A 15560-nucleotide genomic window follows, 5' to 3' on the forward strand; every position below is an offset into this window, starting at 1 on the left:
ATGAGGGAAAAGTAGAAACGGAAACCTGTACCCCACAGGCATCCACAGCAAACTCTGTTTATACATAAGTTCAAGCAACATCGACCTAATACATTCTTTTCTCAACCATCTGATTGTATGCACATGTAATGCTTCAGGTTTTATTCATATATCAGATACATTGACAGCTATCAGACATTAATGTCGAGTAAAGTGTCGTTCAAAATTTTGAACAACTAATCAGTGACTACCTATTGCTAGAATTCGAATAGCAACTCACCACTGACAAAAACCTATACAAGTTACAAATGGACTGGTACCATGTATATGCCATATCATATACAGATGATATATCTCACTTGCTGCCTTTGAAGATTCAAGGACATCAACAGCTTTGCTGAAAAATTTCTTAATCCTTGAGACACCCAGAAAATCACTTTCAAACGAGTCCATTCACAGATGCTATTACAAGGTCCCTGAATTTTGTATCTATAGCTTAGAACCTTTTCGGAATCAGCTAATCCTGTGTTGATTTTCTTCTCCATGTGGCATAGAACCAGAGGCTAGTTCCAGCCAGACTATGATCACAGGGCATAAACACGGTTCACTTCTGAATCGGACTCTGAGTGACGCACGGAATAGTTGGTTCCAATCCTCGACATCTTCTCTCTCTTCCTCACTCTATGAATCCTTTTGGTCTTCACCACGTAATATGTCATGGTACCAATAACTCCCCCAATTATAAGTCCCCCTATAACTGTGACAAGGATCGCAGCCCACACATTATGCCGCCCAACCACTATATATGATGAAGAAATAAATGCTACTGTAGTGCAGACAGAGGCCAGCCACATCAACTTATTGATCACTTCCACAACCCTCCTCTCGGCCTTTGTCTCCCCCCTGACGAGGGTGATTTGTACCAAAACAACAGCCAATGATGCGAACAGTGAAACAGCATTGAAAAGGATGAAAATTTTAAATGACACTTGGATTGACATAACAGCTGCCCCGGAGTCAAGATCACCACCAGGAAGTGTAAATAGAGCTGCAAAAGCTACTGTTGCAAAGAGTGAAGCAACCACTGTGACTGAGTTAGTGGCATTATTGATTCCTTCCCTTTGTAGCTTCCGAAGCTCCGTGGCAATTCCAGTAACACTCTGGTTGGTTTTGCGGGCTTGTTCAAGCTGATTATGGACATTTTTTTTAATCTCTGTCACGGTGTTTCTAAGCTCATCCCGTGGCTGGTTAAGTTCATTTGCTCGGACAGCGCCATATTGTGTCAAGGTTTCCTTAATTGTTGTGATTTCTTCAGAGTATGGAAGCCCTTCGGCTATATCAAGGGGTGTTTTCTGGTCTCTTGTTAGAACATTCACATTTGTGTCATGAACAAGCAATAGCACATTGACTATCTGCAAGCGTAATGAGAAATTAAATTTCTAAAGATGTAAACCAAGCTCAAAATCAGTTAATAGTTAATTGCAGATCAATCAAAAAAACTTTCAGCAAAACAAGGAACTCGTATTAAGATAAAATGAATAAAGTCAATATTAACTATCCAATCATAGAACAAGATTATATTGACATGTCAAAACTTGAAGATCCAACAATGGAAATACATACATCAACTCGCTTTTTCCTGGTGGCCACATGCAATGCTGAATTGCCGAACTTGTCTGGAAGCATGACAATAGCTGGATCCGCATCGACAATCAACCTCACAACTTCACTGCTAACACCTTTTACTGCCATATGCAAAGCAGTTTGTCCTTTCTTATCAGTTCTTCTTGCTAGTTGTGGATCCCTTCCAAGCAAAGTTTTCACAATTTCTACATGCCCCTGCCGTGCAGCAAGATGCAATGCATTCTTCCCATTGGATTTTGCTACTTCCAGCAAACTCGAATCTTTGGATAGTAATTCTTTAACTACTGCTGTATGCCCTCTTGTAGCTGCAGACACAAGAGGGGTAGCATTTGCCTGCCCAACTGTTTTGCTAAGCCCCGGGTCATGGTCTAAGAGCACCTGGACAATGGCTGCATAAAGCTGGTTAGTAGTTATTGAACTGAGGTGATACGATATTGAAACTCGATTATCACCAATAACAGAGCAGAAAAAACTCACAGTGCCTGAACTAAAAGTTTAAAACAAAACAGAACACAAACTTCTCAAAAAGAACTGTACCTGTTATGGACATAACACAACACTATTCCAACTATGGACTCAAAAATTCGACAAGGGAATTAAAAACAACTGATCTTTCGTTCACCAATACTATAACATGTGGACTAATAACACCATGTGATAGTAATGACCGTCACAGTAAAAACTTCTCCATTTCAACATCCCATAAACACATAGATATCATACAACTGAAATAAGAACAAGAACGAAATTCAAATTCGGGCTCGAATTATCTAACTTTATGGCTACCTTGGTGCCCTTGATTTGCAGCAATATGCAATGCATCAAACGCAATTTGATTCTTCAACAAAATGCCCTCCTCCGTCATGTAAGGCAAAAGCTCCTCCACCATAGCAAGATGCCCCTGCTCCGCCGCTATGAAAAGCACCGTCTCTCCCAACTCATTCACCTCATTCACAATGGCAGACCTAATCTCCGCCACCTCTTCATCAAACTCGGATCCCACCATCTGAGCGTCAATCTCCGCTAGAAACTGCTGCAGCGCTGCCAAATCCCCGCGGCGCGCAGCCAGGTGAAGCTCCGTGTCATTGTTGCGCCCGGTCACCTGCTTCACATACTTCTTCCTCCCCAACTGATCAAGGCGCTTCCCGGAATTCGACACAACCAGAGACTTGCCGGAATTTGAAACCAGCAATGCCTTGCCGGAATTTGAAACCAGCAATGCCTTGCCGGAATTTGAAACCAGCAATGCCTTGCTGGAATTGGAAACCACCAGGGCCGGCCTCGACGGGTGCGGCGACGACGGCGGCTCCGACAGAGCTCCTGGGGTCGAGGGCTGCGCCAGCCCCTTCTCCAGGTCCCTTTCACCTCCTTACAAATCAAATAAACCACAATTCAACATGTATTCATTTAATTAACTTTTAAAATAATTAAAAAAACAAAAACCAACTCATTGGATCATATACTCTGTGGTTATATAATCGTAATTGAGAAATTAATACCAAAAAAAAAATTAACAAAATTAAAGTCTTCTTTTTTCTGTGTTTCCCGCAAAATTGATCAAATGAGAAAGGAAAATGATGTATCAGGGAAAATTCAATCCCTAATTGCATTTTCTTTCATTTTCCTGCAGATTCTCGGCAGTCAAACACACAGTAATGCAAAGAGAGACGGAGAGGGAGTACCTGAATCATGCCCCGGTTCCAAACGGATTCTCATTGTGAAAATCGAGCCTTTACCTGTTCATTTCTATATTATATAAAAATATATAATAAAAAAATGCGACCAATTGATCGTGGGGAACGAAGAATGTGTTCGATTAGGATTTTGAAGTCGAGGAAGAAGGCAGAGCTGATGGGGGCGGGGCGGGAGGAGGTGGCGGCGGGCGGCGGGTGGCGGGTGGCGGGTGGCCAAGAACAGGGGAGCTTTGGGTTTTTTGTCTTTTTATTTTCAAAATTAAAAAAAGGAGGTTGATATTAAAAAAATTAAAAAATAAATGAAATAAATGAGGTCGTTAATTTGGTGCCAGCAGTGCTGTACCAATTTTGACACCACGAGGCAACCGGATCGACACCAACCTCGTACCAAACTAGGTTACTTGTGTAACAAGAAAAAGAATCATTGTAACCCGCTTTCAGTTAATTTTCAACTGATAACTCTTGGGGAAAAAAGACACATAATTTGGGTAATGTCAGACCTTATAAGTCCATACAATCTTTTGTTCGGCTTAATTTTAGTTATGATACTTGTATTCTTCGCAATATCTTACTTTTATATCTATGATTTATATTCTTTCACTTTATCATCGGTATTCTTTCTTCATGTCGTATTTTATTCATATGTTCTATATTGTCTCACGTTAAAACATGTATTCTTCCTCAATGTCTTATTTCACCATATTTCGTCAAATAAGTTATAAGAGAGACATGAGTTGTGTTGATGTGACATGGACAATTTAAAATTTTCAACTAAGTTGGTTGTGTGGCATGTGACATGGTATGTTAGTAGAACCCAAGGATAATAACAGGTGGATTAAACTCAAACTAGGGTTTGATTTCCCATATCAAGAGAAAAATATAAGAAAGAAGGTTGAATATAAGAAATGAAGGTTGAAATATAAGAAGTGAAGGTTGAATTTCACTTTACGAATCAATTTCAATGTTCTTTTACAGAGATTCTTAAGGAGAATCTACCTCTATCGCTCTCCTCTTCTTTATTTTCTTTAGTATGGAGAAATCAAACCCTGGTTTGAGTTTAACTCACATTCTTTCACCAATGGGTCTTACTAACAAAGTTGAAAAAACTAAATTGTCCATGCCACGTTAGCACAATTAATGGCTCTTTTTAATTATTTGATGAAATATGGTAAAAGTGGGATATTGAGGAAGAATGCATGTGTTAAAGTGAGACAATACAAAGTGTAGGGGCTAAAGTGTGACACGAAGAAAAAGTGCAAGTGGTAAATTGAGTCAATTAGAGTGTGGGGGCTAAAGTGAGATTTGGTGAAGAGTACATGTGTTATGGCTAAAATAAGCCCTTTGTTATTATACCTTATGTAATGTCGATCCTAATGGAATTGAAAGCCCTAATAGTTTAAGATTGATAAATATGTTTGCAACGTTCTGTTTTTATAGGGGACCATACTTATTTCAGGGGTGATTATACTTGGTATATCTGCGATGGGTGATCACTGCCTGCGCGATTAAACTATGCCTATGGTTCCGCTTAGTATATTTGCAATGGGGGACCATACGCATGCTAGGGGTGATCATGCTTGGTAAATCCTTGATGGGTGATCACTACCTAGAGCTATAGGAGAAGGCCCTGGTTGGTATATCCGCGATGAAGGGGCTTACCAATTTTAGGGGTGATCATACTTGGTATACCCGCAATGGGTGCCTACACCATTAGACTAGGCCTATGGTTATTGATGAGTCAATTTCACATTATATATTTTATCCTATTCTTAGTATATTTTAGTTAATATTTTGGAAGAATTTTGATACTTTGAATTGTATTTTCAATATAGGACTTTCGACTTCTTCTGGAGCAAAACATGGTCAAATGGACGAATTTTGAAGTCATTCCAGTTGGAGGACGATTGTGAGTCATTTAGCTTGATTGTATCAAAATATTAGATTTTTCTACTGAGCGGTTATTTTCTGGCAATAAAATAAAGGAGTGATGCGCGGTGCTGGAATAGTGACGTTTTGGGCTTGACTTGCGTTTTTGGAGCCTAAGAGGACCTCGGATGGGTTCGTGGCCTTTTGGAGATGTGTTCAGAACGTCTTGATCTTCTAAACAAGCTGTTATGGGCCGGATTTTGAGGAGATTTGAGGTTAAAGCGTGGCTGGACAGTTTCTGTGCAGTTTCTCCTAGTTTAATTAGGACTTTATTTTCTAAGATATTTTGCTATTATTTAGTTTCCTAGTTGGAATAAAGGACCTATGTCTTAGGGTTTGTGCAATGGCTTAGCAAATATATTGCTTTGCCGTTCTTAGTCTTTTCTACGCTTTCTTTTAGGCAACTTTGGAGACAGAGAGAATTGCTAGGGTTCTTGGAGATTTTTTACTTTAAGGTGTTTTCAATCCTTTTCTTAATAATATTTTCTATGATTTCAATTATGAATATATGTAACTAATTCCTTTGGCTAGGGTGAAGCCTTGAGCCTTAGCATGAATATGTAATTTTTATTTAATTGCTTATGATTGATTGCATGCATACTTCGAATTATTCATCACCGTGATTAAAACTATATTATTGTCTTAATGTCTGATCACCATTAGGATCTTTAGAAAAGTAATTTAATGCAGTTTTGGTTGGAAGGTTCCCTGAAATTGACACTGGCTTCTTGTGATTAATAATTGTAATTTCACTTAAGATGAACACCACATCTTAAGAGTTGCATGGTTTTTCAAAGGCTTTTCATAAAGCATAATGAGTCTTTCATGTTCAGATTTGATCCGAACGTCCGGACGGGTTGCATGTTAGATATATGTTCTATGTTGGAGGTTTCAAGTAGAATATGAATTAGGAAAGCCTAACCTTCAAAGTGGCATGTGTAGATAAGTAATTGGTAAAAATGCATAGGATTGCTAGGTGATGGTGGAACCCTAGTGATTTTATAAATTGGTATTTAAAACTCTATTCTTTTATTCGATTTGTTTTTAATTAAAATTTGTTTTTAATATTACTCAAGTCTAAAATCTCTTTTCTCAATTTTTAACTCTAAGTATTTAATTAGGAATTGTTTCTATATAAATTATCCAAATAGTCTTTGAGGAGAACGAGCATCTATACTACAACTTCCTTGTATTCTTACAAGTATTTCATGTGTTTTTATCCCTACTTTTGTAGATGGTAAAAATCCTATCAGTTATGTTTAGCAATGCGCGATGGCGACGACTTCCTAGTTGGATTTCGTTTAATGGGTCAAGAATTTCATTTCATATTCGTTTCCGTTTAGTTAGTTGGAAACCAAGGTTCTTATGCATAGAAGTTACTCAGGTTTATAATTGTTGTTGTAACTTAGGGTTATAATGTTGGATGTTCGGATTTCAATAATGAAATACGTTAGACCTTATTGTGGTTGGTTCCATTAATCTTAGTAAAGTGATATTTGATATTAATGGATGATTAACATAGTTAATATGGTGCTTCTTTAATTCTTTGGATCAATCATTCTCTTGTGTTTGTTGACTTGTTGGAAAATAGTGTTATGTATGTGATGGATGAAATAGAATTCTTGGTTATTATATATGGTTTCGTTAGGTAGTTTGGAATCTAGTGAATTATGCTTGTGAGTTCCATTGAGTGATTCTGGAACTTTATGTTATTTTCCTGCTAAGGGATGCCATGAAAAATATCGGGGTTGATAATGGTGAACTACGAATGGCTTGATCCTTACTTAGGGTACATAGCAGTCTAACTTTATGTTATTTTCTTGCTAAGGGATGCCATGAAAATTGTCGAGGTTGATAATGGTGAACTACGAATAGCTTGATCTTTGCTTAGGGTACATAGGCAGTCTAACGCAATGTTAGATGCATCCATGATATAAAAGGAAAGTTGTTGCACTGTTAAAGTATTGGTTTGTGTTTTGGTCATGTCTCGGAGGAAAGGCATAAAAGATAAACATGTAGGTGATGACGTTACGTGTTGATCTTGTATGTTCCTCGGTATAAAGGCATGACAATTCACCGTAGTAATATCAAATAAAAAAATAAATACATATTTGCATAGCAAAATTAACATAATAAAATATTGGGTATGCATGAACAATACATATTCAAGCAATATATGTAGTATACAAAGCATAAATAAATTTGCGGTTCAGGCATCATGATAAATGTTTTCATGTTGTTGGGACTTATAAAATATCAATTTCATGTTCTAGAAGAATGTGGATTAGATAGAAGCGATGAAAGCCTTTGAATGTTAGTTGTAGAAGATCATTCTCCAAAATCCTTTAGGGTGTATTTGTTTACCCTCACTAACTCACACTAGACTGGACTGGACTAGTTATTAAAGTAGTCCCGTGTTTGTTGCGTCGAAGGAATCAATTTAATGGGACTAAAGATGACTCGCCTCGACTAAAACCTTCGCTAGAAGGTCTTGGCGGGAGCTCCCGAAAAGCACCGGACTAGCTAAGACCGTGCTTTGCTTCAACTTGGGATTTGTCTGCTTCGCTTCGACCTCGACTCATCTACTTCACTTCGACCTCGATTCATCTGCTTCGCATGATTGACAACGGACTGCATCACCGTCGTTGAAACCCAAATCTCCAAAAGACAGGATCTTTGTAAACCCAGTGGTTGGTGAGGAAGGAATATGGAGGCCGAGAACACCAACTGAGACGGTGGGACGCCGGCGATGAAAACAAGATCATTAGCTACACTCAAATGAAGAGGTTGCCTTGAGAGAGAGAGATGGGAGAGATTTGTGAAATTGGCTTTGATTTGATCTGCGTTTGGAATTGGAGATCTGCAATTGTGACTTTCGGAAAGAGAAAGAGAATTCTAGAATACCTTTTGGTTTGATCTGATCTGCAATTATTGGAATTGGGAGTTGGTTTGGATAATATCTCAAATTGTGGAATTGTTTCCGAGAAAGAAGAAGAGTTATAAGAAAAAATAAAAAAGAGAGAATGAATAATAAAATATTAATATATACAAATTAAATAATATAATATTAGAATTTGTTAATTATTTTGTTTCTTAGTCCGACATTGTACCAAACACTTCATTACGTTAGTCCAGCTTAGTCCCTAAAACTAGTCCAGTCAGAGATAGTCTGGTGCAACAAACCACCCTTAATTCCTTATAGCAGCAACATCAGCATGGCCTATTTTCCTGAGGGTAAAGAGAAGGAGAGGGTGGACGAGAGAGAGAGAGAGTGGAGAAGGGCTTGAGGAATTTGTCATATTCCTCATTCTTTGTGTTTTTATTCATATTAATAAGGAGAGAGAAGCTTACTTTCTAAGTAATATAAGTAGTACAAAAAACGTTCTTTTAGATTGCAGAGAATTCCTATACATAATTAGTATTGTAACAAATAATAATTTTTGTGAAAAATCAATCAAACTAGAAATCGTTAAACTCGGAACCACATTTCTCAAGTCAGATTTATCAAACACGAGAAATGAAGTATTTTTCATAAGTCGGAAAGGTAACTCGAAAGGTGAGTTAAACACAATAACGTACATAAATGTGTCGGTGTTTACCCCGGTTTTAATATAGTAAAACCCTACGAGACTCCGACAGAGGAAACACTTAATCATAACCGACGCAAGAATACGTAAATACTATCACATCAAACGCAAACAATCTTCATCTTCTACAATAAATGCGAGTCTGTTTTCACTTCACTGGTACAAACTCACAAAACTAATGTTTTTCCGTTTCAGTTTCCACCATAATCACAGCACAAACCGGCAACCTTTTTGCCATAAATGGGCAACTGCCACGGCCACCACCGTAAACGCCGTAACGGCCCCGTATCCGGTGAAACGGCCAGTTCTGGCTTTAAACATAGTCCGTCGGGTCAAGCAGCTCAAATCCCTTGCTCTAGCTCATCGTCAGCTAAAAAGACCAGCAGCATGGTGGTCGCCTTGCCGTACGCTCACGTCGACTCGAGCTTGCGCGCCCTCGCCGCCCAGGCCGAGGGCTTCGGCCGGCTCGCCGTCGGCGGTCTCAACGGGGCCGTTTACCACGTCACTACTCTAGCAGGTCAGTTTTGTTAGTCCAATTTGTTGACTAGATGCATGTTCTTGATAACTTTAGCTTCAATTCACTTTGTAAATGTGTTTGCTTTATGTTTTGAAGATTTGGGTTTTGTGTGTTTTGAAAGTTTAATTGGTGGTTAGTGTTTAATTTGCAACTAATTGAAGTAAAACTTGCTTATGGGGATTGGGGTAGTGGAAGTGCTTATGGGAAGTTGATTCGAATCCGTCTTTTGAGGGGTTTTTGTCAGTTTAAATGGTTGATTTTGTAGTTAATTTGGCATGCCAACTCCAAAGTATGAATCTTGCTGTTAAATTAGTTAATTTGATTATATCTCTTGCTGCTGTTTGATCTGTTGAGAACTTGAGATCGGCACTTGATGTCGTGAACTGTGTATAGTTGCGTGTGGAAGCTTAAATTTGATTGTTTGGGTTTATATTTGTTTGTAGATGATGGTCCGGGTTCACTTAGGGAAGGATGCCGAAAGAAAGAGCCGCTTTGGATTGTCTTTGAAATTTCAGGCACTATCCATCTCAAGTCTCACTTGAACGTATCATCGTACAAGACTATAGATGGGCGAGGTCAGAGGATTAAAATTACGGGGAAGGGGTTGAGGTTGAAGGAATGTGAACATGTGATTGTATGCAATTTAGAGTTTGAAGGTGGTAGAGGATCAGATGTTGATGGCATCCAAATAAAACCCAATTCTAAACACATATGGATAGATCAGTGCAGCCTTCGTGACTTTGAAGACGGACTAATTGATATCTCCAGAGGAAGCACGGATATTACAATTTCGAGGTGAGGTGAATCCTCACTCCATGTTGGAATTCACTTTTCTTATCCTTGCAAAGTTTAAGTTCGTGTGTTTAACCATTATGCAGGTGTCATTTTTCACAGCATGATAAGACAATACTGATTGGAGCAGATCCCTCGCATATTGATGACAGATGCATCCGGGTTACCATTCACCACTGTTTCTTTGATGGGACCAGACAGAGACATCCTCGTGTTAGATTTGCGAAAGTACATTTATATAACAATTATACCCGAAACTGGGGCATATATGCTGTTTGTGCGAGTGTAGAATCGCAGGTAATAATGCTACTACAGATAGATAGATACATATATATTGCTTAAATACTCTTTAGATTTTTCCAAGGATTTTATCCTATACGAGGTTAATATGATATTATTATTTTTCCGCTCCAGATATTCTCTGAATGCAATATATATGAAGCAGGAAAGAAAAAAGTGGCATTTAAGTACCTTACGGAGAAGGTATGTCCATTTTCATTTTTATCGGCCTTTAAGATTTCTTACTCGCATAATTCTGCAGTTTCAGCATTTGACATTTCAGAAGCTGATCTAAAGATATTGTATATCAGTATTCTGCAATAGTCCTTGTATGAGTGCAACATTATTGTATATTTTGAGTCTTTCCCTTTTGCTCATCCTACTCCATGATCTATAAATTCATATCTCTGACCACAATGCAAGGCCAGACGCTTTCATCGTCATATAATTTCATGATGTATATTAAGTTACTAACATTTTCCATACATTTCAATCCTGTTCTAGCTCTTAACCATTGGAATTTCCAAGGGGTTCAAAGATACGTCCAAATTTCCAACTGCTATATTACCACCCTCTTCGCAACCTATAGAATCTCAAACTGGAAGCATAGGACATGTTGATCCAGATTCAACCATACTAGACTAAATAAAAATGAAGATAGTGTAGTCGTAGTGGTTGGCCATTATGATAATCATGATATCCAAAAGCGATTTGAATTTGGATGAAAGTGGGTCAGAATGGTGCATAAGCTCGAGTAAGCGCATTCGTTCTTAGTTAGGAACTGAATGCTGAGTTGAGTTATTTCAAGAAGGATTTAACATGAATGCATATAATGCGATAATTTTTTTTTTTTTTCTTTTCCTATTAATCCAATTGAAGGCTTGATGAACGAGAATATGTTCCTCGCAGCCTTTGTTTGTTGAGAGTCAAAATATTGTTGTAGGCTTGTTTGTGCAATTAAAACTACTGTCAATTCATCCAATACATGGCTATTGAATTGTATGAGACTAATTTGATTACTTTGGCTTTTCTATAGGCAGCGGACAAGGAGACGGCAGTGACTGGCCACATTAGGTCCGAAGGGGACTTATTCGTGACCGGAACTCATGCAGGATTATCACCCGATGGCGGTGAACATTGCATGTTTCATCCTACCCAACACTATCAGACATGGACAAAAGGACCTCCAGCAGATGATCTTAAGCATGTTCTTCAACATTGCACAGGATGGCAGGGTGTTCCGCGGCCAGCTGATCAAGGAGTAGCTATGTAGGATGACAAGGTGGTCCGCAACCAGCTGATCAAGGAGTAGCTAAGTAGCCACGAGAAAACTAATATTCGCTTCAATTCCCAAGTTTTATTTAGTTTTCGAGTTTTTGATCTTTTTTTTGTTAAGTTTAGTCTACTTCATGTATTTCTTGTGTGTAAAATAACAATCAATAACAAATGAATGTGCGCATTGTTTGTGCAGTCCTACTATCAGCCGCAATGATAAATTGAACTGGTGCTTAAGGGAAAGTATTATAATCCACATGTTATAACGTGGGATGAGCGGATAATCTGTATTTTAGGATACATATGTAATAAATGTAACGCGTGTTATAGCTTAGTCAGGGATGAAGTCGAAGATCTACATGAATGGAGCATCTTTAAACAACAAAGTCACAAATTATAAATTTAAAAAAATTTACTAAACAAATCACTTATATATTAATCCATAAAGTGTTTCATACAACATCGCTTGTCGTGATTTCATGTTTTGAAAGCGTTGCATGACAACTTTATTACCATTACAAAACTCTCTCTCTCTCTCTCTCTCTCTCTCTCTCTCTCTCTCTCTCTCTCTCTCTCTCTCTCTATAGAAATAATCATCTTATTATTCATATATTGACCTCCTATCTAATTCCTCAATCCATCTTCAAAAATTTCATAATCAAAAATGTTTTTTCAACGATAACAGTGGCACATGGAAGAGTTAATACTAATATTATAAGCAACTAGAAAAGTACATTTTTTCCAACATAAAAACTGAGTGGGGGCATTCGTCCCCACTGGGCCCAAGGTGGCTCCGTCCATGAGAATAGTGGATCGGTCACGGGAATTTTGATAACTAGCCATTTTTTTTAGTGCATCGATATTTTTACACTAGGGGGAGGTGAAGTTCGACTAAGCCACACAATGGGCAACCTAATTTCGTATCGAATTCGCCATCCACAAGATTCAAACCTAAGACCTCTCACTTCCAAGTGAAGAGGAATACCACCAGATCATAGTATTGAGTGGCTAGCCAATTTTTACACCTCTAATGAATTTTAGCTTTCCTTTTACAATTCTTACAATTTAACCATATGTCCATGTGAAATTTCAAAAGTACCCTTAAATTAAAACCCTAATTACCCTCTCTCACTCGTCCCTTCCCTTTTCTTATGCTACAGACAACCATTGGCCGACCCATCATACCCCTTCCTTCATCGTCACCCCACCTTTTTTGGGGCTGGGAAAACTGACAAAGGCATTTCAGCCTCCTCCTAACCCCATCGTGCGATCTATTAGCACCAAGAATTGAATCGAGGACGTGGAGTGTGGAGTACGGGCCTAACTTCATCCCCAACCACTGGATCATTCTGTAATGGTTCCCATTTTGTACCTATTCATTCGAAAAAAAAAATTAGCATTACCAAATCAATATCAATGGTGTCATGAATTCCAGTATCGGAAGCAAGCTTAAGCTTCGTCCCAACACCATTTGTGCAAATATTACGTGGTTATGGTCGTTGGTGCCCTCCTCAGATACAAATGAACTTCATTAGTTTTTTAGAGTAAATTGTAGCTATGGTCCCTCAACTTTAACACAATTGGAGTAATGGTCCCTCAACTAAAAATTCATTACCAATGGTCCCTTCAACTCATCAAAATGTGCAACTATGGTCATTTTCGTCAACTCCGTTAGAAGTTCAGTCAAAATGAGTACATGTCATACACTTGAGGCTAGATCAAGGGGCAAATATAGTAAATAAAAAAGAAAAATTGTATCATTGGTCCCTCAACTTTACTTCAACTGGAGAAATGGTCCCTTAACTTTAACTCAATTAGAGTAATGGTCCCTCAACTTTAACCCTATTGTACCAATTGTCCTTCTAACATAACTCATTCAGACAAAATTCTGATGCAGTTGACGAAAATGACTATAGCTACACGTTTTGATGAGTTGATGGACTAATGGTAATAGATTTTTAGTCGAGGGGACCATTGCTCGAATTTGATTAAAATTGAGGGACAATTGTTACAATTTACTCTTAGTTTTATCCAACCGACCACCACCGTCACTGACGTACCTACTTCCTGCCATGGATGTATCAATTAAGTAAAAAAAATTATGTAGAAATGTGTGTGTATATTTAGGTGAACAAATATGCAATTCTGGGATGGAGGATTGAGTTTGAGGGACTTGGGGGCTAGGGATTGGATCTGGAATTCAAATCGAAATTGTTCAAGGAATTCGTAATCGAAGCGATGGCTCTTCCTTTTTCCATCAAAATCAAAATTCAAAAGTCAAAAATAAAAATCATAATCTACAAAAATTGGAAAAATAACCAGGTTAATAGAAAATGAGGAAGTTTATAGTCATTAACGGTAGATTAGTACTTTTATATTAAATTTTAGTTACAATTATCATAAATCTAAAAAAATAGCTATAATTTTATATGCAATGTTAAATTTTGATTATTTTTTCAAATTGTCCGAGGGTGACATCGTTGGTACTTATTTTATAAAATGTTGGGTCATAGGCTCTTGAAAATTGGTAACTGACTTTAAGGAAATACTGATGCATGACCGCAACATAAAGGTCAATTGATGATGCCAAGGAATCTTCTTATGCGGGCGGTGTGCAAACCCAATATTATTGTCTTGCTATTCTTTAACAAACCTCTATCTACATATGACGAGTCCGATTTTACTTTTATCAACAGCAGTTGTAAGTTGACTTGGTACCTCTGTTTGGAGAACACAGAAAAGTCTTGCCCTTCTTTTAAAATTTTCATAGTTTTCAAATCCCAATTTCTTTTTTGTCAAACAAATAGCTATAGCCCGCCAAGAAGAGTAATTTTTCGATGTACTTGGAGTACGGTCTTATAACGTAATTATTTTTAGGGGGTTTTTTGATATGGATCCAAAGTAATTAAAAATTCAACCTATTTCAAAATATGACCTATAAAATTGGACCTATTTCAAATTTTCCCTTATTTTTTTTCTAGTTGTATAGAACATATGATTTTTTTTATTAATATACTTTAGGAGTGAGACATGTTAATCATGTCGTTGCATGTGATCCAGTATCTTAGCGGATAAGGTGTCAGGTTTTCATCTATGCATCCCGAGTTCGGAATTCCCTCATCCCCTTAATTGTTATAATAACTTCCAACCCTTTCCTCCTCCTTTTAATAACAATAATTTTAAAATATCGTTCATCCTTATTATAACATGTAAAATGATATACATGCAACACAACTTATAAAAATTTCTTCTGAGTAAAAGGGAGAGAACTCACGAATGAACCAAGTCGTTTTTGTCCACCTTCACAAGATTATGCGGCTCTATTTTTTTGTCAAGACTCCATGAGCTTTCAAACTTAACATGATTGGTGGTTGAGGTTTTTTCCCACTTAATCAAGTACTAATTATAACTAAGGGTTGAACAAAATCTATCAGGCTATCAGCTTCCAACAACAAAATCTTGTTAGAAAAATAAAGAGATTAAACAACAAATACAAGGCTGAGAAGCTACCAACAAATTATGTGGTCCATTCCTTTATTTGACAAAAAAGGCAATTCCTTGTGTTTTCCTTTTGTGTTTAGGTGAGGAACTCCACTTCAATTTAACAATCAATATGAATTAAACTCACAGAATTTGGGGACCAGCTTTTTTTGGGGGTCATAATCAAATTGAAGCTCCAAGAGAGCACTTTATAGGGGCAAGTACCAAGCTATTGTGATGTATCGTTTTAATGATGTAATGTAATGTGAAAAGAAATTTATACCCAATATTGTATCACTTATATTGAATGTTACAGTAACAGTGTACTTGCACCATCAATTCTCCAAAGAAACTGTGGTTTGCAAGTGAAATAATTGTCTTTTCAAC

At 37.6% G+C, this 15560-nt stretch overlaps 2 protein-coding genes across 2 annotated transcripts; one reads left to right on the plus strand and one right to left on the minus strand.

The window, feature by feature from the left end:
* LOC137722018 (ankyrin repeat-containing protein ITN1) lies at positions 1-4071 on the minus strand. Its single transcript, XM_068461025.2, has 4 exons — positions 3306-4071; positions 2410-2991; positions 1603-2012; positions 1-1391 (listed from the first exon to the last, which is right to left on the minus strand). The coding sequence occupies exons 1-4, from the start codon at positions 3337-3339 to the stop codon at positions 564-566; spliced, it is 1854 nt and encodes a 617-aa protein (XP_068317126.2). The 5' UTR covers positions 3340-4071; the 3' UTR covers positions 1-563.
* A 4809-nt stretch (positions 4072-8880) lies between these two features.
* On the plus strand, positions 8881-11888 carry LOC137723410 (putative pectate lyase 4). The gene is made up of 5 exons (XM_068462603.2): positions 8881-9347; positions 9791-10142; positions 10226-10436; positions 10554-10622; positions 11455-11888. Exons 1-5 carry the CDS (start codon positions 9071-9073, stop codon positions 11689-11691), a joined length of 1146 nt encoding a protein of 381 aa, XP_068318704.2. The 5' UTR covers positions 8881-9070; the 3' UTR covers positions 11692-11888.
* The last annotated feature ends 3672 nt before the right edge of the window (positions 11889-15560 follow it).

This window comes from Pyrus communis, chromosome 4 (assembly GCF_041283825.1).
Source record: "Pyrus communis isolate YQ-2024b chromosome 4, ASM4128382v1, whole genome shotgun sequence".
Lineage (NCBI taxonomy): Eukaryota > Viridiplantae > Streptophyta > Magnoliopsida > Rosales > Rosaceae > Pyrus > Pyrus communis.

Excerpts from the sequence above, each read along its gene's own strand:
- LOC137722018 (XM_068461025.2), bottom strand. The coding sequence starts at position 3,339 with ATGAGAATCCGTTTGGAACCGGGGCATGATTCAG. Across the intron at positions 2,992-3,305 it reads GGAACCGGGGCATGATTCAG|GAGGTGAAAGGGACCTGGAG; the intron begins GTACTCCCTCTC and ends TTGATTTGTAAG. Across the intron at positions 2,013-2,409 it reads TGCAAATCAAGGGCACCAAG|CCATTGTCCAGGTGCTCTTA; the intron begins GTAGCCATAAAG and ends AGCTTTATGCAG.
- LOC137723410 (XM_068462603.2), top strand. The coding sequence starts at position 9,071 with ATGGGCAACTGCCACGGCCACCACCGTAAACGCCGTAACGGCCCCGTA. Across the intron at positions 10,143-10,225 it reads ACGGATATTACAATTTCGAG|GTGTCATTTTTCACAGCATG; the intron begins GTGAGGTGAATC and ends ACCATTATGCAG. Across the intron at positions 10,437-10,553 it reads GTGCGAGTGTAGAATCGCAG|ATATTCTCTGAATGCAATAT; the intron begins GTAATAATGCTA and ends TTTCCGCTCCAG.